This window comes from Colletes latitarsis, chromosome 2 (assembly GCF_051014445.1).
Source record: "Colletes latitarsis isolate SP2378_abdomen chromosome 2, iyColLati1, whole genome shotgun sequence".
Classification (NCBI taxonomy): domain Eukaryota; kingdom Metazoa; phylum Arthropoda; class Insecta; order Hymenoptera; family Colletidae; genus Colletes; species Colletes latitarsis.
Window position 1 is genome coordinate 22,548,759 of NC_135135.1, and position 26,623 is coordinate 22,575,381.

General features: G+C 44.1%; 3 protein-coding genes across 9 annotated transcripts in view; 1 reads left to right on the forward strand and 2 right to left on the reverse strand.

Moving 5' to 3' along the window:
• The first annotated feature begins 6 nt into the window (after positions 1–6).
• Positions 7–5,534, forward strand: LOC143351791 (uncharacterized). Of its 2 annotated transcripts, XM_076783719.1 has the most exons (7): positions 7–360; positions 2,415–2,504; positions 2,766–2,897; positions 2,979–3,115; positions 3,164–3,906; positions 4,046–4,475; positions 4,595–5,534. In XM_076783719.1, exons 1-7 carry the CDS (start codon positions 309–311, stop codon positions 4,826–4,828), a joined length of 1,818 nt encoding a protein of 605 aa, XP_076639834.1. In that variant the 5' UTR covers positions 7–308; the 3' UTR covers positions 4,829–5,534. The 2 variants fall into 2 exon arrangements, with proteins under 2 accessions (XP_076639834.1, XP_076639832.1); XM_076783717.1 differs by having other exon boundaries at positions 9–360; positions 2,979–3,906.
• On the reverse strand, positions 4,944–8,144 carry LOC143348410 (DNA mismatch repair protein MutL). Its single transcript, XM_076778588.1, has 8 exons — positions 8,103–8,144; positions 7,774–8,037; positions 7,538–7,699; positions 6,364–7,456; positions 6,187–6,290; positions 6,005–6,128; positions 5,584–5,925; positions 4,944–4,972 (listed from the first exon to the last, which is right to left on the reverse strand). The coding sequence occupies exons 1-8, from the start codon at positions 8,142–8,144 to the stop codon at positions 4,944–4,946; spliced, it is 2,160 nt and encodes a 719-aa protein (XP_076634703.1).
• Positions 8,145–8,428: 284 nt separating this feature from the next.
• Positions 8,429–26,623, reverse strand: part of Pnt (ETS transcription factor pointed) — a 133,149-nt gene continuing 114,954 nt past the window's right edge. For all 6 annotated transcript variants that reach the window (XM_076780079.1, XM_076780069.1, XM_076780071.1 and 3 more), the window contains 5 exons: positions 12,132–12,332; positions 11,716–12,024; positions 11,317–11,595; positions 10,858–11,155; positions 8,429–10,761 (listed from right to left, as the gene is read on the reverse strand). In XM_076780079.1, the coding sequence (XP_076636194.1) occupies positions 10,698–10,761; positions 10,858–11,155; positions 11,317–11,595; positions 11,716–12,024; positions 12,132–12,332 (1,151 nt within the window). In that variant the 3' untranslated portion in view covers positions 8,429–10,697. The remainder of the gene's footprint in view (positions 10,762–10,857; positions 11,156–11,316; positions 11,596–11,715; positions 12,025–12,131; positions 12,333–26,623) is intronic.

Sequence of the window (26,623 nt, forward strand, 5' to 3'; positions counted from 1 at the left end):
AGTCGATGTCACCAAAATGTTATTCGTATCGCACGGAATTTTGCGGTGCTAGATCATCGAATCCCTACATATTTTGCAAAAACGTTGAAGATCAATGCAAAGAGAAAGCCTACGACGCGTAATTCGTAACTGCAATTCCGAACTGGTTTCCGTGCGAGCAGTGCGCGCCGTTTCACGGGAAAGAAGTCTTTCAGTAACGGGTTAGCCGTCGAACAGTTAGCATCGATCATTCGTGAGATTGTTAAACGCACCATCGATCGATACTCCAACAACTACGAAACGATCGTCGAACAACACAGAAAGGGAGCATGAATATCAGACTGATCTTGATCTGCACGATCCTCGTCTTGTTCGTGTTTGGTAAGTAAATTTAATCGTTATAAATCGGTCGATCGACGTAAAACGAATGTTTTCGTTGTGAAACTGGTAACAAAAAAAAATACCAGTTACGTTAATTCGTACGATTTAACAGCAAATTTAAACTAACTTTCCTTAAAAGTGAAATTTGTACGCGTGGTATGGGATTACCGCGATGCTCGAAACGATTGGATTACGCTTTCGATCGATACGAAACAATGGATCAAACTGTGTGAAATCTTTAATACGTTAGGAATTCTAACGATCTTGGAATTTCCAACATTATAATGTTTGAAAGTTCCGCGAATGCAATTATTCGTGTCGGACGATCCGTCAATTATTTCCAGCAGTCGATTAGCTTTTAATAGTCCGACGGTGTACGCGCGTCGATTCCCGTGCATTCAAGAACAAAACCGGTCTAAGAGAACGGTTAATTGATTTTAAAACGAAACGGCATCCGCAAGCAAACAAGTCCGTAACAAGATCACCAGAGGAAATTGCTCTCGACTCGAACACCATCGTACGCGATTACTCACTTGTCCACGATTGATGGGACTAGAAAAGGACGCGCGTATACGTCGCAGAAATCGTGGGCTCTCCTAGAAAGTCGCGATGGCGGCTGACATTGAGACTTAAATGAATTCTAAGCTGTTCCATGAAACCTAGTTTATTCGTTTCGCAGTTCTACAGTGCGGGACAAAACGACAGGGCACTATATATTTGTACGTTTCGTATAGCTGACAGAAAAAATGCATATCTCGCACACTATACATACGCATATATTGTACACCTTTCACAATAAAGAAATTAGAGAAAAGAATGTAAGCAGGACACGTGGAATGTTTTCATTTTTCAAACTATCTGCCAGTATTTAGCAAGAAGAGACGAATTAAGTATTATGGAGTTTTGTAAACATAAGATTTAGTGTGTTTATGAAATGTATTCGATATATACAGCGTGCAATGATTTTGTTCCGTACTGTAGCACGCCAATGCTCCTCTGGTTCGACGAAATTTACCGCGATGACGTGTTCCCTGTGACTAATACAGCTACGATCTCGATGCATCGTGTAGTAAACAATACGAACGCGTTTAGGCCTGAACAAATACAGTGGCTGTAGTTACTATACAAATGTTTATAGAGTACAGTTATGTACTCTAGTTCACTACATAATAAAAGCAATTAATTAAAACACAGACTTATTTCAGATTTTATTGGCTGTCCTTTACTTTTAAGTTCTTTCTCTGTTGCGTAGTTCTTTATTTTGCATTTAGCAATTTACGAAGACGATATAGCGACGATTGCTACAATTTATCGAACGTTGAAGCGCACTTGATGCAAATAATAATCGGGTCGGCGCGTTAACGGTATATCATTATTTTATTCAGCGAATTGATAAATTGTTAGTGATCATACGGGAGGATCTGTAGCGTTTCTAGAGGCGGACTCAACGATCCCGTGGGTGGAACATTATGAAGCATGAGACACGCGAACGTTCGCACTTGCTGCTAGGAAAAATTAAACATTTACATATCGTAACTTGTACGGATGGTACCGTGGATTTTGATCGACCTATTGTGTTCCCCGCGATAACCGTGTGAATACGTAACCGCGAAGATTGTATTCGATGATTTCATTCGTTTCATGGTTTACTGATTCCACAGTTGGTAATTTCGTTTGTGGCGCTCGGGAAGATTTTGCGTACAATTCGTGCACGGCTATCTAAGCAACCTTCACTGAGAATAGTTTCAAAATTTAGGGCAACCCGATGGTAAAACATTCGAGATCATTGCTCTTTTAATACAATGATTTATGGTGGTCAGTGGTGACTGACGTCTCGAATGAACGAACAATGATCTCTGATGTTTATCGTTACTTTTTTTGAATGGTGAAAGCCACTTTTAAGAATGGTTGCTCGCTGCTAACGATGCGACTCGAATACTTTTAAGCAGCGGTTCCCAAACTTTTTGTTCCGTGGTAAACAATCTGAAAGTGTAGCCTGTCTTTAGTAAACGATACTGATAAATGCCTTTTTATAATAAGATTTGTTTTAACAGTCGATGCGGGAGCTAGAAAATCGAGCAGACGGAGAGTCGGAACAGGGAGGACATCGAGTCCTCGAACCACGTACCAGCAATCGAGTCAAGGTGATTTCATTCTTTCACGTATTCCTAGACATTCTTAACTACATACCTTCCTCTTCCTGTTTCCTTCAACTTTTCACGCAGTGCAATTTACTTTTAATTCTATATATCAGTGGCGCGCAAAGTCCCGCCAATCTGGCTCTTCTAGACTATGTTTAAACTTAAATGACTTTATCAATTCCAATGCTAAACGGTTCCTCACTTCTAGGTAGACTAGTCTTTATTAGTTAATGTTCTGGAGTGTCTGACGTTATTTTCTTGCAGGAGGATCGACACCGAATAAAATAGGATGGAACGTGCCGGATAAAAAACCTGCTGGAACCAACACCGCGGTAAAACCGTCTGCTCCTGTGAATGAGCACAGTGCCAAGGCCAGCGCGACGAACGTGCAATCCGGTAATAAATCGGGCTTCAAACTTTACATGGAAGTACACGTACACGCGTTACTGTACCCTTCAATGAACAATGATTTTTCAGGCTCATATCCTCGTCAACAGAGCAGCAACCCCTACCAAACAAATGCCAATCCTCAAGCGAGCCATCCGTACAATCCTTCCGTAGGGCAAGGCTACAACCCCTCAGTGGGACAAGGTTATAACCCTTCAGCAGGTCATGGGTACAACCCTTCAGCGGGTCACGGATACAATCCTCCAGCGGGCCACGGATACAATCCTTCCGTGGGTCAAGGCTACAATCCTTCGATAGGCGGACATCCACCCTACTCAGGACAACCGTCGTACAACAATCCATCCTATGGCGGATATAATCCTGGCTATGGCCAGCCATCTTATGGTCAACCATCGTTTGGTCAGTCTTTCAGTCCATCCATGGGACAAGTACCTCAGCAAACGATTCTGCTGCAACAGGCACAGAAACCAGGAATCGGACAGCTCGCAAAGGAAGCGTTTGTTTACGCTGGTGTTAGCGCTGGTGTGAACGCGGCGGTGAACAGGTTGATACCAGGAGGCATTTATGGTACCAGAGGCACCAGTAGCGGCGGTGCTGCGCCCTCACACACTGAGATTACGTACAACAATTATTACAATAACGGAACCGCTCCTGTTGCTGAGCCAGCTGCCCCAGGAGCAGCCGTTCCTGCAGCCGCCCCTGCAGCAGCTCCTGCAGCTCAACCAGCGGCTCCTGCGGCTCAACCAGCTGCTCAACCAGCGGCTGAAGCACCGCAAACCGCGCAAAACAACGCTGGTACCAACAGTGCATCCACTAATTCTCAGGACGCCGCGCAAAACAATCCTAATCCACTGGGATTCGTGACTTCCAACGACGACATCAAAAAGCTAACGGAGAGCCTGTTCGAGAAGGAGAAGAACAGCGCTTTTACGCACATAACGATAAATTTGCAAGGACAGAAGAAAGACGATAGCATCACCGATGACGCACCTGAGCCGTGAGTACCAGATCGTTTCAAAACGATCAGTCTCTCCTACCTTCTAGTAAATTGAGAATAGTAGAGACAGTAGCTACACCAGAAGTACCTAATGTTGAGGAAATGTTTTGTACATAACATGTACTTGTTCTGATTACAGTTTATTGGACGTGAAAGCTGAAGCTTACGAGATTCCAACGGTAAAAGCTGTCTTAGCTTTGCACGACAACTACGAGTTCGATGTTAAGACTAAGGAGACCGTCACCTCCGAAGAACGCAGAGAGGAATCGGAACTAATCGACAAGATTCTCGAGACCGACATTATGAAATCCACTATGAAGTTCCTAGCTGATAAAGGATATATTCCGGACGACGAGTATGAATTCAAGGACAGCTTGAAACGCATATGGTTCTCTCAGTTCAAACGAATCGACGGAGACGCGTCCAGTTCTGGATTTGAAACGGTATTTTTAGCGGAGAAGTTCGATTCGGACATAATCGGCCTGCACGACTGGATTTACTATGCCAAACAGGAAGCTGAGAAGAAGCTCAACTATCTTGGATACATCAAGGAGGTCAAACTAGGCGATGTGAGTTATATACAATTTCAGATCCTACGGTTTTTTAAATTATCACTGGTTAACAGCAAATATGTATTCTTCATCTATGTAGACACATTTATTATAGTATATCGTGTTGCATTTTCCAGAAAGGAGCGGTTTTAAAGGTACGCTCGTCGTTGCACGACGTAGTGCAACCGGTCACCACGATTTTTGTCGGTACATCGCCCGAATTGGAGTTTGCTCTGTACACGATGTGCTTCTTCACTCGTCCTAACAATGTTTGTCCAATTTCGCTCGGAGGAACAGAATTTATGATCATCGTGAGCAGAGTCAACTACTTTGGAAAGGATATTTTGATTTCGGGTTACCCTGACATTTAATTTAAAAAGTAATAGGCGAATACTTTATAATTGCGGATATATTGCAAAACAGAAATTACGATCCTTTAAATTAAGTATATATGTAATCGTTGCTCATGTAGAATGATATAGGGAATTAGATGTTTACTATGTTTAGCTTGAATACTGTAACATTCAATTATTTCACTGCATAACGAATTTAGAGTGAGTTATTTCGAGCCGTGTTGAATCGAAACCGCGTAAATAGGGAAACGAGCGTACAATTCCATTGGGACAAGAGATTGTGTAAGTCCAATTAAAATTCATGATTTTCAAAAAAAACATTAAGCTTTTTTAAGCAATTGTAAATAATTGTTTGTTTCGAATTTAGCACATTGTATGGAATATGTGTCGAAGAGGATTATAAATATCATTTATGTAAGAGTACTATGTATTGCAATTACATACCAGGCTGGCTTTTTTCTGTAGTCCTTCCAATTTTGAGAGCTCCAGTACAGGTATTATAGACGGCCGCCCGTGAGCGCACCGAGTAGGAATTTTTGTTTTGTTTAATAATTTTAAGAGCTGCTTGCATTGTTGCAGTGTCAGTGGATCTCCAAACTTTATTGCTCCTAAAATACTCTTACGTTAAACGATATTGAATATATTGTTGCGTATAAATGAATGAGATTGTTGTTGTATTAATATTTGCTATTGAGAAATACATACTCTAAATATTTATATTTTACACCTTAATTATTAAATTATTTTAGATATAGAAATAGTATAGAACATACCATGACAAGCCTCCATTGCAATTGCATTGTGAATGACAAGAGGAACATCATTGATCTGACTATCTTTGTTGTTTGTAATGTTTTGTAGTATCTCGTTTAAAAGATTTTGCACGCTAAGCTTTAACTTTATCTCATTGTAATAATATTTATTCTTTTTTAAACATTCTGGCACTGTGTGCACCATTACGCTATTATCATTTGTAATACTCAGACTTATTCCAAATTTTTTTAATTGCATTGTATTTGACAGTAATAAATTGCATTTGTCAACTGGTAATTGTATAATTACAGGATCTCTCAGTTTAATGGGAAACAACTGATTTCTCATCTCTGATTTATATTCTAAAAATTACTTCCATATTATTACTTATGAACATTTATAAAACACCATTTTATCGTTAAATTTATCGTAAATAGTTACTGTGAATTAAATTTTCGTATCGTATTCTCTCATGAATAGCATGTTGATCCATTAGCAAAAGTACCTTTGCATCATTTTTAATTACCAATCCTACTATCAATTCGTTGTTCACTTGACCCAGTATCTGAAAAAAAACAAGTATTGTCATTATAATGCACACAAATACATGCGTCTGATCGTACTTTTACAAATTTCAGAAGATCCTTCTTCAATCTGAATTCACGGAATCGTTGAACGACTTTGCACAGACGTACGTCCATTTCTTGGTGGAACAACGTGTCCGATACTGAAAGAAATTCGATTTACTAATATGCCTTCAGTAATCGAACCAAACATATTTATCTAGCACAATTACTCACTTGGCAATCCAAACTTCAATTTGGTTGACAATACACTTCCACAGGATTCATTCAAAATATCAATTTTCGTCAACTTCGTATTGCCGCGTAAAAGTTTATGCAACTTTTTTGGCAAAAAATCGAAATGTTTGTAAAAGTTTGTCACACGAGAATTGTCGTTAAATTTATTTATTTTCTTCGAATTGTACGACTCATTATCATGATAGGTCCAGTTAGACCATTCGGAAATTGTCAAAGTAATACTTTCTTTCATTACATTGTTGCTTCGCGAAACAGGAGTAAACAACTGAACAGCGTCGGTTATTTCGTTTGCATTCAATCGATTCGTAACTACTTCGCATCGTGATTTATTATTTATATATCTTTCTTGCGAATTTACGTTATTAACTTTCAATGGGTCGAAACAGTCTACTGTAGATGGATTCTGTTTTTCGATTAGGTTTTCGTGAATCGGTGGGACATTTAATTCTGTCACTTTTCTTCGGATAACATGACACAGTGTGTGCAGAACACAGTTTTGTTTGGACGCGAATAGTTTTTGAGGAAACGAAGCATTCGCATAGCTGTATATCGAATTGTTATGTTCTCTAACATGATTCGAAACATTGTTAAAAAGAGGCATTGTATTCTTAGCAAAGATGTTCGTTATTTCATTTCGAATATTTTGCAGTAAATCTTGAACTCTAGGTAAGATTAAAGTTTTTGTTCCCTTTTCTACCGTAAAAAAATATTCTTCGCACGTAATAAATAGTAAAATAAAAATTGCCTCTTTCTTTGGTATTTGCCAATATCGTGCTGTCGCGAAGCATTTTATCGTAGTGATTACGATAGTCGAGATCATTTGCAAAATAAAAGGACAATGAACGGGTCTGTTGTTTAAAAAAATATATTGCTTCGCGGTTAATTTAGTATTAGTCAACCCAATGTATGCAGAGAATTTGGTATCAGAATCTTTTGTACTTTCTATGTAATGCAAATTATCAACTGATATTTCCCTGTTGTATAACAATTTTAAAATTTCTATCGGTCTATGTGGTTTAGTTATTATCATAATAACTTTATTTTTTTGATTGTCTCTGATAGAAAATGAAACCTATTGATGTATATCAACTATATAGAACAGTTTAGGTATAGATATTAATATATAGCAATGGTTGAACGTATTCTAATTTACCTGTAGATTGACTATGGCAGTGTTTGCAACTAGAAAAGACATTAAAGGTATGTTCCATTTGTCCAGAGTTAATTCATGAAATCCATAAATGCTTACTGTAGTACCGTGAGATGGTCTTGTTCGAACACTGATAATATCAGGAGAATGGTATATTTTAAAAACCTGAAAAATATAAAAAGATTGTCAGTCCAAATGCAATAATACTCAAGGGCAAAAATGAATTACATTGTTTGTACCTTTATAAATGTTTTAAATGAATTATAATATCTAGAAGTGATTAGCATAGCATCAGATAATCTGCGAATATTAACCAATGTTTGTTTCCTTGAATTGCAAATATCTTGTACATTCCAGTAAGTTCTTTGCTCATTATACTCTGCAATAGTTTTTAATCTTTCCTTAGTTATCCCTATACCGTTGTCTACTACTTGAATTTTACGTTCGTTTGCGTCGATTCGTATTGCAATTGCCGTAGCGTTCGCGTTTAAAGAATTCAACACCTAAGAAAATAAAATCGAATGTAAGATAAACGATCTTGCATCTATTTTGAAAATTTTTTATATACCAATTCCAGCACACATTCCGGTAAACTGATAACGTTGGACATTGCAATTATCGATGTTTCCATTTTAATATTATTAATGGAAAATTGAAGAAAATATCAATACTTAATTAAAATGTTCGTCCAAATCGAATGGAACCGTTATTCGTAACCATCGACCAATCCGGTTGAAGATTGCTTACGAATCAATCGTTAATCGCCATCTACAGATACACGATTGTTGGTTAGAGACGATATTTTGTTAACATATACAATCTTTCGTTACAATCATTTAAAAAAGGACACCGAATAAAACGACTTCCTTGTACGACGTGTTTATAAAAATTTTTTTATTTTATTGCAACTACTAAAGAATTTTTCACATGTCGCTGTCGCAACCTCGCATAATTGTCGAAAACGATGATCGAATACTTTTACACACAGAGTACGTAGAATTTTATACAATAACAATTTCTGTTCTCTCTTTTTATTCGGCTAAGAGTATTCAATACAATTTACGAACGTTCAGTTGTGTGCATAAGAGGAAGGACTTGAAATAAAAATGATATTACGCGTAACGCGTGTACCCTATTGATGCTCGTATAAATTCGAAATGCATATTCCGTAATGCTTCCATCGATTTCGTTCGACGTTTGCGTTCGTGAGTCGCTTTCGAAATTAGTACACTGTTAACCACGTTCCGATTATTATACAGACGTGCCTAAATTATATTCCGTATTACATATAGAAAACTTAACAATCGTGACGGATATGCCAGGATCCCTAAGTTCTGGGATTAACTAAATTTGCATAGTTAAACATAGTTCAAGTCGCGATCGATCGTCGATCGACAGAACTTTCTCTTTTATGTAGATTTATCGTCGAATGTCGTTCTATCATCGTTTAGTTCAACCGTCGTTTCACTATCCGGCTCTTCGCGCGAACGTTCAACAAAACGCAGTTAAAAAAAGGAAGCTTAATTTACGTAAAATACGTAGTTACATATACGTATACATATAGATACGTAACGCGTGTAAAAAAAGTTCCTCGCTCCTCTAGTTTCATTCGTCGTAACGTATCAATATAATCGACATTATTACATTTACGTCCAATGGACCAACATTTTTACAATTTAGAAAAAAAAACAAAAAAAAAAAAAAAGAAATAAAATAAAATACGTTCGTTCAGATACGGCGAATCACGCAAACTAATCGTAACATTATCTTCGAATTTCATCTACGCATGCTTTACCCAGTGTTCTACGTATCGGACGTATACATATTATATACAATTGAAGATCGCAAAAGTATTCATATACTTTAATTATTGCTATGTCACCGTACACATATTTATAATTGGTAGATTTGTGAAATAACTCTTTTTTTTTTTTTTTATGAAACAGATGCTCTTTTTTACATGCGTACAATGCATTACTGATCCAATTAAAACTGTATTTGAAATAAGAGAAGTAACGCGCACCTGCCGCCTCGATTTCATTCCGAAAATTCTATTTTCGAATTACCAGTTTGAAAAAGCTGTTCGAAACGAATTGTTGCAACAAACTTTTTAAGAGGCGATTTATCGTTTTCTATTGCAAATACTGTTGGTTTGCACCTATGGTTTTGAACACTGGTTGCACGTCGTCCCCTCCTTCGAAAACAATTTTTCTGTTTTATCGTTAGGAAATAATAGAGATCAACGAAACAAAACGATTTCGTTAAGGAAGAAACGCGCCAAAACATACAGACTTGTAGCGAAATTAACAGCATACCTTTTTCGCGCCCAAAACGATCTTAATTATTATAATTCTCCGACGTTATACCTGGGCCTGGTCGTACAACAGACATCGAGAGAAAGTGAGATAGGAGAATCAATGATAGTATAAAACGAGTGTCTATAGTTGTTGCAGCTAGCGAGCTTGGAAACGTAATACTAAACTTAGTGATAATCTACACGTAGAAAAGCATCGAAATGTCGGATTGAAAGCTCGCCGTCTAATAAAATGGTATAATGGCTTTATTGTAGTAAAATTATAGTAATAACAATCACATATGGGTGTCATCTATCAACGAGATATAACACGCACGTTTAAAATGATGGGGGACATAAATAATTTAGACGCATCGTGTGCTTGACGTAGTGCTTAGAAATCATGTAACATTAAAAATATATATATATATATTTATATATATTTATATGTATAATATATATATATAATATGTATAAATTGTTGAGTTATTTCCTATAAATATCTTCTAAAATCTGGCTTGGCAAAATTAATCACTTAGAAACAAATTCACAATTTTTTAGTCATTAACTTTAGGCACCAATGGTATGCAGACCCTGTCTTTGGTACATACGACCGATTCGATTTTATTATACCCAAATAAGGTATAATTTTAGTATATCTGAACGTTAGAAGACATGGATTGTTAGTCTTCCGTCTTTAAAGAATTCTTTCGTTAGCGATACACAGTTGGTTTGTTCCTCCATCGTTTGTTCGTTACACATTGTTCGTTACATTTTTTTAGTTTCATCTTTGTTCCAGTGCGATATCTACGAATTCTTTGCATTCTTCGATATACGACACAGTCCTCAAACACGTCCAGTAACAAAAACTCAGTCTTCTTCCTTCTTTTCTGGTTTCAAGTCCACCATTGCATGTAGCTCTTCCGGACTATATCTGCAATCGAATAGGTACACTTAGCGAATAATTCTTAATAAGAGATTCTTAAGAGCACTCTTTAAGAGCAATAATTAAACAATGTTACACGCTTACCCCAGGAGACTCTGTAAGTCACAGACAAAGCGATAGACGTATCGCTTTCCAGCGGTCTTGTGTATAATATTCTTGTCATAGTAATAGCGAAGACCGCGACTCAGCTTCTCGTAGTTCATTTTAGGCTTGTTCTTGCGAATACCCCAGCGACGAGCCACTTCGTCCGGATCTGTCAGCTTGAATTCCCAGCCATCGCCGGTCCACGAGATAAAACCTTGGCACGACTTGTCTGTTAGGAGTTCTAGCAGAAACTGCCAGAGCTGAATGGGGCCTGATCCAGTGAAGCAGGGTCCGCTGCCTGGAAAATTATGCAATACGCAAAGGGTCAAGAACAACTCGTTTACCTTTGGCGATAGACAAAAATCGTTCAAATAAATGGTGCTTGGTTTCAAGAGGTTTCCGAATGAAATTATTTCTTTATAGCAGATCGTCTATGCCCCACATCGTGTTGTTACTCACTTGTGTAACCGGCGATCATCGCGCTCTGCAACAGAGGCTTCTGGTCTGGATTGTTGCCGATAGACGAAGGATGATGAGGATTGGAAGAGTCTCGTGGGCCGAGGCTCGCGAGAAAAGCGGGATGATGAGACAGGTGTTCTCCAACGGGACCAACTGCCCATTGATCGCCGCCAACGCCGCCACCTCCACCTCCGCTTCCGCTTCCAGGAACCGTTTGGAATGGTGTCGCGTCATACTGCCCGTAACCACCGCTCTCACTGTATCCTTCATGATAACGACCTGTTGCAAGCAAATACTTCCTAATTACGGAGCAATCCCTTGATTCGTAACCTCGACTGTTTAGTAAAACGCTATTGCTTTCAGGCGAAGAGGTCGAAGGGACTTCCTACGTCGACTCACCCCGGGGGTAGTTTTTGAACGGCGACGGTTGGTACTTCGGCTCGAGGTGGATTCCACTGGTGCTGTAAAACTCCGGCGAACCGTCAAGATTGTAAGGATGAGGCGGCTGATGATCCTGCGACAGGCTGTGGTACTCCGAGGCCTCGTCGTACCCGGAATAATGGGCCGGAGTCATGTAACTCTCCGTCGCGGTCTGGCTGACCCTGAGGTCGCTTTCATTGGTCCCTGTACCCGTGAGATCGTTGCCACTTGACAACCCTCCGCCGCCCCCTTGCAGGTGCTCCGTTATATGATGATTGCTGTAATTCGCTGTAAAGTAAACGGACTTTCCAGAGATCTGTTCGATTCTTCCTAGAAGACGCTGTAAGTGCATTAGATTGCACCAATGCGCGTTGACGTTTCACAGATATACTTACACTCCGTCTTGAGTTGGTTTAAGTTCCGTAGATGTATGTAAGCGCTGTTCGCGCTGTTATTGTTATTATTGTTATTATTGCTGTTCGGAGTACTGGAATGAGAGTTCGGGGCTTGAGTGCTATGGCTATGCGGTGGAGGCGAGGTCTCGTCCCTCTGATTCTCGTCTTGGCACACGGGACTGCGTAGATGACTGTAGCCCCCTGCAAAAGATAATGGGAACAAAAACAATTTTAACTCCGTCCACCAATGCATACAAGTAAAACAAATGTACTTGATCGTCCTATATCGAAGATTAACGTTTTCAGTTTTGGAGCATTGAAATCGAAGTTAAGCACAAGTCGAAGAATGCAACCCAACGTTGCAAGCCCTCGGAACTCTTAGATGCTTTCGGATCGTCTATCGATCATACTGTTCCTCTACGATTGGCTTTTTGTGGCAAGTCCAAATGGAATATCATTGGGACATGCACCCAGGGATCGCGCGCAGTCATCACGGGAGGCACGGAGACTGCAGGGAGGAACCGCTGACACGTGGGCGGCGCGCATCTCGACGATTGGCCAGAGCGAACTCCGCCTATCCTCGACTTCCTTTCCTCGAGCACGAGAAACCCATCGCGCGCGCGCGTCCATTACGGAGGCTGCGATCGTTTCGTCTTTGAACCATCCACTAGTCTTGCCAACCAACGATTGTTTAACACTAGACCCGCGGGACATCCATGTTCTATGTTGACAATTGCATTAACCCTTTATAAGTTGCCCAACTTCACTGTAACACCTTTGGAGAACACCGCGTGTACGAGCAAATTTAAACACCATCGAACAACACACAAGATTGTAATTAAATCATAGTCGAGTATTTGATTGAGATGTATTTATATCGTTACGTTAACGAAATTCGACATAACTTGCTAACCAGTGATATTTACGAGTCTGAAACACGTCAAATTGTCCGTAAATCTAGCGTTAATCGCGATCGTTGTTCTTCGAACGCACACGACGGAGATCGTGATCGGAATTCGTTTTGATTCGGAAGATCGTAATTTGTATTCTTTCGTCGCGTCGGGTAACTGTTCGCTACAGAATAGGTCCACCCGGTGCAGTGGATCGTACTATTTTTATCGTTACGTGTCACGAAGATTGCAATAACCTAAACAGGTTACTTAGTAAAAAAAAATTATTACTACGTATTCGACATCGAATCGAATTGTCAGAAATATTGTTTTTCTGCGACAATTTGCAACATAGCCTAGTAGAGTTGTTTTGTTTTATCGGATGACACAATTACACGCAACAGCATCGATGCTCTTTGTTCCATCGGGCAGCCGACGGAAGACTCTTCTTTACGCGTATACTGGTTCCAACTGAATTCGCGGCGACGATAAAAGAATATGTATATCTTGTTTTAATTACTCGCGGTAGATTTCTATCTTTTTTCATCGAACGCTGGACGATAAGATGTTGTAAAAATTCAAGCATATCCGTTCTCGAGACTTACGCGAAAGAAAGTCGACGGAAATCGCGTAATCTTATCTGAAATTTTACCGTTAAGCTCTCTGAACGGAGAGAGAAGGAACCACGTTGCGCGCGTGTTATTTTTCGAACCTCCGGAGCGTGTGCAAACTTGCTCGAATCATGTGGTACGAATGGCTTTCAAAATCGCTGATTATTTCGAGCAAAAGCGTAGGAAAAATTTGCAGGTTGCGTCTCGATGAAACACTTTCCACGATAGGACCCTATCACCTCCGCTAATGGCATGCAGGACAACGGCTTCTGCGGATTACCATAATCCACCGTCTAAGAGTCGCGTTGCGTGAACAGTCGGAATTATAATGCGCACGATATGTGTGACCACCAGCCGTCGTTCCCACACTTATCCATCTTAACTGACGAGGAAAACAGGTGGCCCGGCGAAAAGACACGACCCGTAACGAGCCAAGCATCGTCTGGCTGGGCTTCTGTGCCCCAGAGTCCAGCAAAATTTTATTCGAACGAAACCAGCCTACAACAATTCCAACGGTTAAACTTCTATCTATTCGCTGTGAAATATTCAATTCTATAATAGTTCCTTGGAAAAGGGGTAGTTATAAACGTTTGAATTTAATTTTATCGTGAAATCGAATCACTTCCTCCTTAGTGAATTATTGTTTACTTCTTAAAATGGAACCTGACGTTAAGAGTATTCTGACGTAAAAAACAAGCGTAGTTTGCGTTTAGTTTTCAAGATATTATAAAGAGAACTTTGTGCCCCTGTCTCTGTTCACCCCTGGTAGTAGGCAACCCGATGATCGCGCGAGCACAGAGAACTAACATTAAGCGCGGGTGACCGTCCTTCAGCAACATGTTAGGATCAAGAGATCTACGAAACTAATGGGAGGACAATAAGTTGAAGATGTAATAAAACTTAATAACGGTAGAAGACTGGAATAAAATAGCACATATATCACTGATCGAGTTTATATAAAATTGTCAGTATTTAATATTCTTACGAAGAATAAAAGCTCTGAGATAAAATGATAATTATTCATCGAGCAACCTATCTACACTTTACAATGTTTAACAAACGAATTTCTATATAATATTTCGTAATATCCTGTTTCGAACAACAGTATTGCTATATCACTCTGCGTCCAGCAAGTAGTGCAACTAATATTGCTAATAATGTTTAACAGTATAATTGTTTCGAGTATTCTGCCATTTTGTCGCGGGACTGTAGGCATCAGGATGCACGGTTTCGCGCGACGTCGTCACCGGGGGGACGAAAATCTCGGCGATAGGTTGTAGATTGCGTTCTCGCAGACTGATCGTTTCGCGATAATTCTCCCTTGCGCCAAGTAATTAACCGCGGACTCGTTAAGATACGCCTGCCTCCCGCAAGTCGGTGGCAAAGTTCCGAGAAAACTAGTCGAGAACTCGCGATCGCTTCTAGGATCCTCCAGTCTGTCTCAAGTCGCGTTCGCACGAACGCTTTACCGATTTATTATCGTTCGAATCGGTTCGTGCTTAATTGCGCTACTAATTGCAATCGTTTGATAGGTTGCGTTGTCGTGGAGACAAAATTGCAATTCTTCGAACTGTAACAAACACACAGAAACCACGTATTTCCACTTCGACCGAATAATTTTCGTTCACCCCTATAATTTCAATATAGGGGACCACTTTTACCCTGTTCAAAATTTATACAAAGTATCAAAGACGGTCATACTACGCTGGACAACATCAGGTCCTCGAGATACAAATAATAATAGTTTGTAAGAGCGCATTAATAGAACAAATTACCTTTGTTCGAGCAATGCATTAAACGATACAAGCCACTCTGTGATTCTAGAAGCTACATAACCCGATAAAAAGGGTTTCAGAGGCCAAAAGGTTTTGGGGGGAAACTGTTCTCTGAACTATCGTTGCTACCTGGCGTTTAGATCGCTCCTATAGCAACGCGAGTTTGTTGCTCGTTGGTATCGACGCAATAATGTTGAGATCGGAAACTAACCGCGGGCCTCGTTATTAAGAAGTCCGGAGAGTGAACGGAGAAGCCGACAGTGGGACAGTGAGAATCGAGAATTACCATAAGTCCACGGGTTCTCATGCTCGCGACCGAGTTGGTCGGAGAACGGCGCGGTTAATAGGGCCATAGGGACGGACCCTTGTGCACACACCACCTACACCTGCACGGGCTGACGCGTAGCTGCACCTCGCACCCCATTTCATGGACGGTGAGCGTGGGAGTGCAGCTTCGAGCAGGCCCTCACGGCGCCCGCGCGTTCGCAGACCGCTCACAGGCGCGCGAGTTGCTCACGTACGTGAGCATATGCTTCCACGAGCGTTTTCATGCTACCTAAATGCACCCTCTTCTCGCGCGTCGCGACTCGAGGGAGCGAAAAGGACGAACAACTCGTTGCTCTCGGCTCGCGACCAAACTATTCCGAAATTCTTCAGCATTGAGACCGCGCGTTTGTTCACACGGATGAACAATCGGAGCCGGAGCAACCGACCTTTTCTCTCCCGGGAGCTCTTCGGCTCTTTCATAATCGAACCGCGTACTTTCCGCCCCCACGGCTCAGGAATTTCGCGACTCGGCCCTTTAAACCTCGACTCCGCCCTTGTCGAGTGCTTTTTAGATCCTGTTAACGTGTACTCGACGATCTTAACGCATTGACTACAACGCCACCCTCATACGGGTGACACGATTTTTCGCTAAAAAAAATTGGGTCTCAAGATTAGATGTTAAAGAAAACAAATCTAGATAGGATTCTTGAATTTTAACAAGGCTGTAAGGATAACTCGTGGATGTTAAACTACATAATACTTATGATAAATTCTAATAAAGTCTTCCTAATAAATCCTGGCGAGTTCTTGCAGCAGCTTTCCCATTTACCATGTGAACGAGGTTTCCCGAATTCGTCGCGTTCCCAGAAAAACGGTCGCAAGATTAATTAACGGGGCGGCTGTAGCGGTAATTAGAATACGATCCGTCGAGCCGGGAACGAGGACCGAAAGCAACGTATCTGGAAGTCGACGAAGGTTTCGAGTGAGCAAAAGTAGCAGCCGCGTATCAGCTGTGGAACAGGTGCCGAGGCTCCGGCCGAGGAGTAACGGCGAAAGCAACGAAGGAAGGCAGAGAAAAGCCAGCGAGGAAGCGAGCGAACGACGAAGCGGTCGGCAACGAGGCACGCGCCAAATCGAACGAAACACGCCAGTCGGAGCGCACAGCTGCTGCACGCCGAGGCAACAGGAGCGGACCGGCGGTCTCTTGAAAATTAAAACCTGCCCCACGAACACGCTTTCAACGCCGGAAGACCATTATCTCCTCTCTTTCTCCGACGCGGCTTCCTCTTGCTCTTGGCCCGTATCGGAATCGACCGCGAACCGTTCCTCCTCCGCCGTGCTCCGTGTTTAGATTTCAAATCGGATCGAAGAAACTCGAAATTAGTCGATACTATCGATATCTCTAGACAGGGGTATCTGGTGTGGCGATCGATAATCGACTGTCAACGCTTTACCGACCGGTAGCCCATTAATCGGCTTTCCGCCGGCAATGCAGAACTTATTACCAACCGGTAATAAGTATTACCGATCGGTCGCCACGAACATAAGAAATGGTATCAGATTTAATTACTCGCGAAGTTCGACTTAATTTTCGTAGGAAAAGGAATGCTTTTACTTTTAAGGGATCGAGAATCCATTTTGAGAGAGAGAAGAGCGCGCGACAAGCGAAGAATCGGGGGGTTTCAACATCCGACGAAGTTCAACGGCGTCGCCGGATAATGAATTAACTTATTTTCCCCGGTTCTATTAAAAACTCGCTCGTCTGCGGATGACAATGGACAATCAGGCCGGTCTATCTGATGGAAAAGAATTTCATCGGTGCCGGTTTGCGCCGCGGCTGAAAGACAATGTCGCAGAAACGACGCCGAGGAACGCGGGCGCGCACAAGAACGCGGCAATTGTGCGATACGGAGGAGGCTTGTAAAAAAGTCGTCCTCGACGGCAACGAAATCGCGCATTGTTCGGTAGACCGGTGACCTGCGAACTCTCCCACACTCTGCCGGCCTGGCTCAGCCTGCCTCGACTCGGCTTGGCTCGGTTCAGCTCGGTTCGACTGCTCGGTGTGTGCGTGTTTTTTCAACCAAAACGTCTCTCGTACGCGACGCGCCGCGGAAATGTATGTAAAATTTATACGCCCATTACTTTACAACGCTCCACTCTCGCGTAACGTTTCTGCTCGATGCGATCTGCCCGATCCACTCTGTTATTTTCCGTTCCGTTCCAGCGATCCTCCTCGTTCCGATTCTTCCACCTTCCAACCATCCAACTGGGCCAAATTTTATTCTCCGCCATTATCTTAATCAACCCAAGTGCTAATTCGGATTTAGGGTTACATCAAATAATATATACAATTTCTGTAACCCTCCACAGCTCGACAAACTACTTTCTTTCATTTTATATATTTCCGTAATCGTTTCGCTGCGCAAAGAGTGACCACAATGTGGTCTGCACGCGATTATTCTCGACGCGTACTTATCGTTTTCCCGCGTTTCCGTTCGAGATTTCTCGAGTTTCCTCGCGCCGTTTGCCGAAAGGACTCCAAACTTTTCAGGGCACTAAACGTGCGTGTAAAATTAATCTTGCGGTCGCCGTTTGTTTTTCAAAACACGACGACGCCCCTTATCCGTTAAACTGAAAATTCGAACGAACGTCGAAGCGTATCGTAGGCGCGATCGACGGTTAAAATAAAATTCGCGAAGCGTGCAATTCCGACCTTGCATAGCACCGCTTTATCGACGATTTAACGCGAAGCCACACCTCGCTGCGAGCGACGTGCACCGCGAACAAAAGGAGTCCGCGTTAAGAGTAACGATATACATAGTTACGGATCATTATGCGAACGGGGGAGCGTTATTATCGAACGTCGTCGGCCACTGTCTCTTTCCTTCGACGAAGACGAACGCAAAATTGCGAAGAGGAGCGCGAGCAAACCGAGTGGAACCGTCGATTTCGTTGCGCGGGAGCGTTGCGTGTTCCGCGCGAACTTTCCAAGCGGCAGAAACGGTGTTACGTTATCCACGATGGGAAAACCAACGACAGAGCCGGGCAAATTTTATTCACGAATCGCGAACACCGTGAACGTTCAAATAAAATGAAACAATGTCGAACGACGTACGCGTTTTGTCCACGAAAGAGTCCTTGGTAATTCGGACACTTTTATTTTCCGGGGAAACTTTCTGGACAACGATCGTACGTCGACGAAGAGCTCCGTTGCACCGGTGATGCACTTTAATGCAATTGCAGACGAGCGACCTTGGTCGAACGGCCAATTAGGCGCGCAGCGTAATGGCATGCGGCACGAGTCGACCGAACGAGACGCGTCAGCATCCACGGCGAAAATCTATGATCCCCCCCCCCCGGAACAGAGATTAGGCCCGCTTGGCATTGATTCTGGCCACGCAATGCGAGAAAGTGGACGCGGAAGTTTCGGTACCATCCATCATTTCGCGTATCTACCGCGCGTCTCGCGTCCTATTGCATCGATGCAAACAAAACAGTAGCTCTTCGATCGTTTCGACGCAACCTTCCAAGTTGAACCGTTTATACAATTGTTTCGTGAACTTTGAATTTCTGTTAATGTGATGATAGAAGTATCAAGGAAAACGAGTGTCGTTTGGAATTTTTTTAGAGTGCACTCGAGCTTCTAATATCTGCTTTAACGTTATCGAGATCGCTATCTGTGATCGTTTTATACATCCTCTTTCCGGTAGTCGTGCAGGTCTACGATCTTAAGCGAATAACATGTTGATTAACAAAATCAATCGATCTGCCACAAAGATATAATGTGAATTTAGAACTCGAAAGGCCGGTTTTTGAAACTTAATTCGACGATTGGTGGCCACTCGAGCCGAAGAAACGCAGTAACGTTCGATCTACGCTTTGTTTCCAAAATATGCGAGTATCCGGACCTAATGCAAGTACGATTTAAGTAATTTGAAGCAAGTAATCGCAATAATTTGGCTGAGGAGCCGTAGGTTGCCGACCACTGGTCCTAAAACAATAGAATTGTCTTTCAATTGGGATTGCAATACCCAGTATCTATACACCGGATTGCGCAAGCTAAGATTCCAAAGGTGTTCTTTCGCGAAACAATAGAGAACCTTCGATTCGTAAGCACACAGGTTAAAATAAAAATTTCTAGTGACATCGTGGATTCGGATATCCAACTACATCCAACCAATCGGACGACGGAATACGTTTACACGCTTGCAGCACTATAAAGATCTTGCCAGTGTACAAAACAAACACTCTTATCTAGATTAAATCAAGATCGTAGAGATCCACTCTAATCTCTAACGCTTCCGCTGGTAGAATAGCACCTCAATCTTTTTTAAATTCTTTGGTAATTCGATTGCTCGAGTGTTTTCGAGGATTCACTCTGGGTCAGGTTTCTAATACTTTCGTTGGAAGAATAGCCCTGGGTCTCTGGCCGAATATAAACATTCCTCCAGGAGTAACATATTGATTGAATATTTTGCTCTTCTGGGTGGGTCATCGACATGGATTTTGCATTTACGTACGTGCATGATTTATTTCCAAATACTCAATTCTTAGTGACAATTACAAAAGCAAGTATCGATGAAATAAACTAAACTTGCAATTCTCTATAAGCGAGTAAGACATAGTAAATCAGCTTTACAAACTGTCCATACTTGGACTTCCGTTTAGCGAACATCGAAAGCTCTACTATTCAAGCTAAGAAGACGGTGGACCATCGTTAACAGTTTTCCACTATATTCGAAACGATTATTTCTAAATTACTATTGAAAAAGAGTTCCCATCTAAACCTGACGTCTAATATCTCGAGGTTTAAAAGTTGGTTAAGTGGAAAAATAGCGTTTGTCGGGGCATCGGTGGCTCGCGAGGAGGGTGTGCAGAAGACAAGTAAAAGAGGTGGACACGATTGGCGAGGTGGGTACCTGGCGTGTGGGTGGTCGCGTCCAAGGAGACCGGCGGCATGCCGGTGTTCCGAGCGATCGCGTGCTGATGCGGATGCTGGTGGTGCGGATGGGTGAGAGGCTCCGCCTCCTGGTACGAGGGGTAATCGGCGTAAAACGGTTCGTGGCCTGTCATCAGCGTGTCCAGCATCTGGAGCACCATCTCCGAAGATGCAGCGGCGCCGCTACTCGTCGTCTGACCGATATCGTTCCCGTACGTGCCGACGATTATGGCCGGCGCCTGCCCCGAAGGCCGCGACGTCTCGACGCTCGCGACGCCCGCCGTGACGTCCCCTTAACTTTCCCGCTTCTGGCCGGTGCACACTGTTCGACGCGCACCTACTCGCGCCGATGCTAGAGCGCATTCGTGCTGGCGGATCCTTGCCTTGCTTCCAGCGAAATCTATTTCCGGAGCACCGAGGAACACGTTCGGGGATCTGGCCTCACCGCGAATCGTTACACCGTCGAGCGGCGCGTACGCGACGATACTCTGATTCCAAGATGCGTCGCTGGCCAGCACTCGTCGACGATTCGCATAGCTGGTCGCCACGAACCGACCCCGCGTCAAGGGTGTTCGACTTGGATGCGGTGTCCCCGGCTTCCAACGCGCTGTTTGCTCGGCCTAGGCTCCGCGTCGGATCTCCATTAGATAGGCTACACACAACGAACCTCTGCGTTCATTCAAACACCGTTCGAGATAACTTCCACCGGGGGTTCTCAACGGGCTCCTTTGCCGATATACGGGCGCGTTCACTGTTCGTTTCCATCCACCGAGGCACAGTAATCACAGAATTGCGTGCGAGACCCGCCGTATGACCGTTCCCGTCGATAAACCACTTCGTCTCTACCGGACCGTACTCCGCGATTCTTTTTATCGCGATTCCAATCCACTCGAGGTATCCGTAATACTCGGAACGCGTTCGCGCACTGTTGCGAACTCGTGTGCAACAGGTGTCTCCCGAGGAGGGTGCTAACCTACTTCCCCCGCGAAAACTTGACTCCGAAATATCACTTGGCCGGACGAAACTTGCGCTCGACTCGATCGGTCTGCGCACGCTGGCGACCAGTTATTACTCCACGAGTTACAGCACCTGGACCCCGCGATTCCAAAAACGAATCGCGGCCGGTCAGCGATCGACGACGAATCTCACCGACGAAATCTGCGATTCCGGAAAAAAGACGGACGGATTCGGCGTGAGCAAAGAGAGACGCGATTCGTGCGTAGAAAAGAACTTCCTCTCGCGTACACTCTCCACTTGACGTGAGCGCGCGTGTCACTGTGACGAAGCGCCGCGCCGTTTCCGCTCTCCGGTCCTCTGCTGACCTCCCCCCTCCGTCCTTCCCCACCACCCTGCATCCCCACCCTCGGCGCCCTCCGCGTTTCCCCTTCCCCGCCGCGCGACGAGTTCGATTCAGCCAGCTGCGGATCGCGTTCCCGTTCGCCGCCACGCTGCTGGTCGCCGGTGGAGGTGGAAGGGACCATTGGCAGGGGAAACGGGGGCCGCGTGGGGATCCGCCGTCGCCTGGAGGGGCGCTCGTACGCGGTGGAGGGGAACCTACGGACCGGGAGGGGTTCACAGACGCCCCCTCGAACCTTCAACCACCTGCTGCCGCAGAGAGGCGATGTTTTCTGCGCGATTGAACGCGCGATGGATTTCCCGAGATTCTAGGAACATCGTCTGGAGCGTGCCCCGACCAGTGCCCCGGAGTCCTCTAGCCATGGAACTTTTCAAGTCTTTTGAATCGGCAGAAATTTTTAAAATGGATGTTTACAAAATTTCATACGTGTAATCATAGGACCCCATCCCTAAAAAATACTTTCCCGCTTTGGGAAACGCGAGTTGAAAGGGTTATGAACCACTTTGAACGCCTCGACGCATCAAGTCGGCGCACGATTATCGTAACCGCGCGAGCCGGGCTCGCAAAGGTGAACGCAAATATAATTACCGCGGCGCAACGTTAGATAATTAAGCGGCGCGCAAAAGAACACGGGGACGTTACCGCGCGCGGCTTATTGCTTCTTCCTTTTAATGACAAGAGGACGAGGCCGAGATTCGAGAGATTCTCTCCCGGTCGTTCCCGTCGATCCGCTGGCTCGTTTAACGCGAAACCTCGGTTCTTACGTCGCCGTAGTTAACTGCGACTAATTACGCGGGGCTGGTTAATTGAATTTTAATCCCACGTTTCCTAGTTATTACCCCGCCTTTTCGCGAGAAGCTGGCCGTAGCCGCGTCCGATATCGCGCCGAAACACGTGGGAAGATCGATTTCACTCGGCGTTTGCTTAAAATTCCTTCGTTCCACTAGGAACAATGAATTTTCCAGTTTATTTGGCTACTTAAATCGCAAAATCGAACCGATCAGCGCGATCGTGAGCAAAGAGACCGGGGGATCCAGCCACGTTTCAGCACTCCAAGCACACTTTCGAAATCAAAGGCGCGAAAAACGAAGAAGAGGAAGAGGAAGACGAAGACGAAGACTACGGTGGAGTGGAAACGACGTGGCGCGAGCGAACACGCTTATAATACGAGGTCGCAACTCGAAGGGCCTAGCCTATTTTTGAGAGGGGGCTGGCTGGGGAGGCGCAGAGAGACCGGATGCTAAGAGAGGCGAGGCAACGGGGGTTTCTCTGTTCGGCGGGCTCGCACGTGATGCAGAGGGGACCGGAAGTGCTCACTCCCCTACGCCTCGTGCCTCTCTCGCTCGCCTCGTATAGTCCGCCGGCAATAGTAATGGGACTTACGAGCAACGCACAATAAGGACACGAGTTCGATGCGCCTTGTGCCTGCCTGGCTGCCTTCGTTTCTTCGCGCACGCTTTTACCGTTCGTGCGGCGTGTTGCTCGCTGCTTTTGCCTTCGTTTCTGCCTAACCGGCACCTCCCACTTTCATTCTTGCCTTTCGGTTGCCATTCTTGCGCGGGATCGCGCCGCGACGCTTCTCCCTTTGTTCATCGCGCGCCAGGTTGATTATCAAGGGGTTACGCGCGTACCGCCTTCGTCGATCAACGAAATCGAAACGAATCTTTCTCATAAGTTCTGTCGCAATCCTGAAATGTATTTCCTAAAACGGTAAATGAACGACGGAACCAGAAGAGTTCAGAAATAACGAGACGAGGCAAGAATATCCGTCGACACCGAGAAGACTGCCAAAAACTGGAAAACGAGTCCGTCGGTTCTCCGACAGTGAATGGTCCCTAGGAACTCTGGCGACCTTGATGCACGCCTCGACGCCGAGAATCATAATGGAGGGCATCGTAACGTACTTCGAGGGCCGAAAGCGGTCGTGCAAGATCTCCTCCGTTTGCATCTGTTCGATACCCAGCCTCGACAGTCCAAGTGAGCAACAATGCCGTCGCAGCCAGCCCGAGGAGGGTGCATTTAGGGGTGCATTAAGGGAGGAGCACTCGAGAACATTATAAAACTATCTTGCTCTCTGGAGTATTGGGGTAGGACTCCTCCCTCCCTCCTATTCTCCGGTCCTGCCTCGGCTTCCGGTTGTAACACGAGCTTCCACGCTCTGTCCCTCTCGTTCTGGCCTCCCTCCTCCTTCTTCCTTCGACGTCTTTTCCCCAGCTTGCCTTCGTTCCTCCGTGACTATCGTTCTCTCTTCTCTCTCTCTCTCTCTCTCTGTTAGCGCCGATCGCGGCGAGGAAGACGAAAAAGCGACGATCGAGAGGACGGAGGAGACCACGAAGAAGACGAGGGCGACGTCTAACACGGACAGGAAGAAGGGACGAAAAAAAACACACATACACCGCGGTCGTGTCGTGAGTTCTGAATGAGCGAGAGAAGGCTTTGTAGGCCCCCGAGGCGGTGTACGAACTATGAATGAACGAGTGAATGAATACAACCTGCGCCAACCATCATCCCCCCTCGCTCCCTCGCCCCTTACGCGTACGCCTTTTCCCTTCGTGGGCCCCGGTTTCATCCCTCCACGAGCCTACCACTTTTTGGATCTTTCATCCCTCTTTATAGCGTTTGTTCCACGAGCTTGCACAATTGTCCGCGCCCCTGCTGGGCGTATGTTCACCCCCTGACACGCCGATACACGGACGATCCTCCTCAGACCCGTGTTTTCTTTCGTTCGAGTGCCGCGGGGGTTCTCCCGACGAGATGTTTATTACTGCTGTGTACCTTTTCCTTTTCATTTAGGAACATTTTGTGTCGTTTGTCATATTTGCTGAGGAATTTCAACCCCTTCGCGGTAGAATAAAATTACGAGTTTGTAGTACTTAAGAGTAGCGTGTCGTTGCCGTAAGCGGACGATGATAATAATAATTTAATTGTGCGAGGACTAAAGAAGAAAACAATGTTGTATACCATTCATCGTACGATCTTACATTTTGCGTTTAATATGCCCGGCTAGAAACTCGCGGAGCAATCGGTTGCTCCACACCGATCTGCATCGCGCGTCCTATTGCAACTTTAGTTGCACAAATCGCTTTTGTAACCGCGCTAATTTGTATCACGATAACATTGTCTCGATCCTTGGAATTCGAAAGATAATCGATCGCGCGTTTAAAATCCTGTTTTAGCGAAAAGTGATAGGCAATTGGAGAAATACAGCGACGGTCGGGCTCCCAAAAACAACGATCGGTCCTCGACCTCGATTCCCTCCCCATTTCCTACCCTTCGCCACCAGCACTCGAGCCTTTCGTCCCCCTTTTTCACGGACGCGTCGATTCAAACTCCTTTTCCCGACGTTTAAGAACATCCAATACCCAGAATAATGATCGAATCCGGCTCCACCTCTGGAAAGGACGATTCTAAACGATTTCCCCCGGTATCCACGAGGCGCACGTGCGGCTATAGAACAGAATTGAGTTTCATAAGGATTCTGAGCGCGCCGTAGAACTCGTTGGTCGCCAAAAACGCGCTCTCTGAGGCCAACGAATCAAAATGCCGCGTGGCCAGCCACGGTTAGTTATCGCGCGGTGGTTGCTTAACAAATAATCATTGTGCTCGTCGGCACGATTGACTAACCTTTCCATAAACGAATAGCGAATGGCGTCACACGATGGCCGATCCTTTTTTGGCCGGGTGTCAGTAAACCGTAGGAACTCGCTTTTGCGCACGGCGGGATTCGAACACTCTCCCCTGTCGCCTGTTTTGCTCCTCTAATTTATGCAGACGCGCGTGCGCGAACGACCCGTGCCCGTCCGTGGTGCACGCGCGTCGTCGACGAGGCGACGTACGTGACACTACCTACGAGCGAATCTTCGTTTTCCTATCGGACATCCTCGAAATTAGGACCGACACCGACAATACCTAAACTCTTATCCAAAATTACCCACCTTCAACCCCTTTAAACACTTTTAATATTTCGTTATTACAGTAAAATTACGATTACCCTATAGTTACATGCGAAGTTATAAAAATGAGCAACTGAACCACTCTTATGGGTTGTTTTTTTAATTTATGGGGTTAAGGAACAACTTTTTGGATATTCTTAGAATTTCTACGTAATCTTGACTAAAATAAGCGACATTTGCATTTTGAAACATTGAAATCCTTCAATCTGTTCAGGAGTTATGACGTTTCAAACACACGCATGACATTTCGGGGAACTATTTCTAGCCATACATCGTAATGAATTTTTTTCTCGAAAGTGCGTAAGAATTCGAGGGTATGTCTATTCACCAAAAATGATTGTAATTGACCCCTGCAACTAAAAATAATTTTTTTATAACGATTTGAAAATTTTTAATTTTGTCGAAAAATTTCACACCTACTCCAATTTTTTTCTCGAAACTGGTTAAGATTTCGAGGGTATGTCTATTCACCAAAAATGATTGTAATTGACTCCTGCAACTAAAAATAATTTTTTCACAATGATTTAAAATTTTTTATTTTTGTCGAATAATCGTAACTCTACTGTAGTAGAAATATTGTTAAGTCTCTGGTCAGCCCTAGTCCAAATTGAGCAAACAGTTTGGCGGGCCTTCGATCCTTTGTTTGAGCATTCAGACAACGTCTCGGTTTCAAAAGACCTCGGCAGCCGACTCGCGGAAG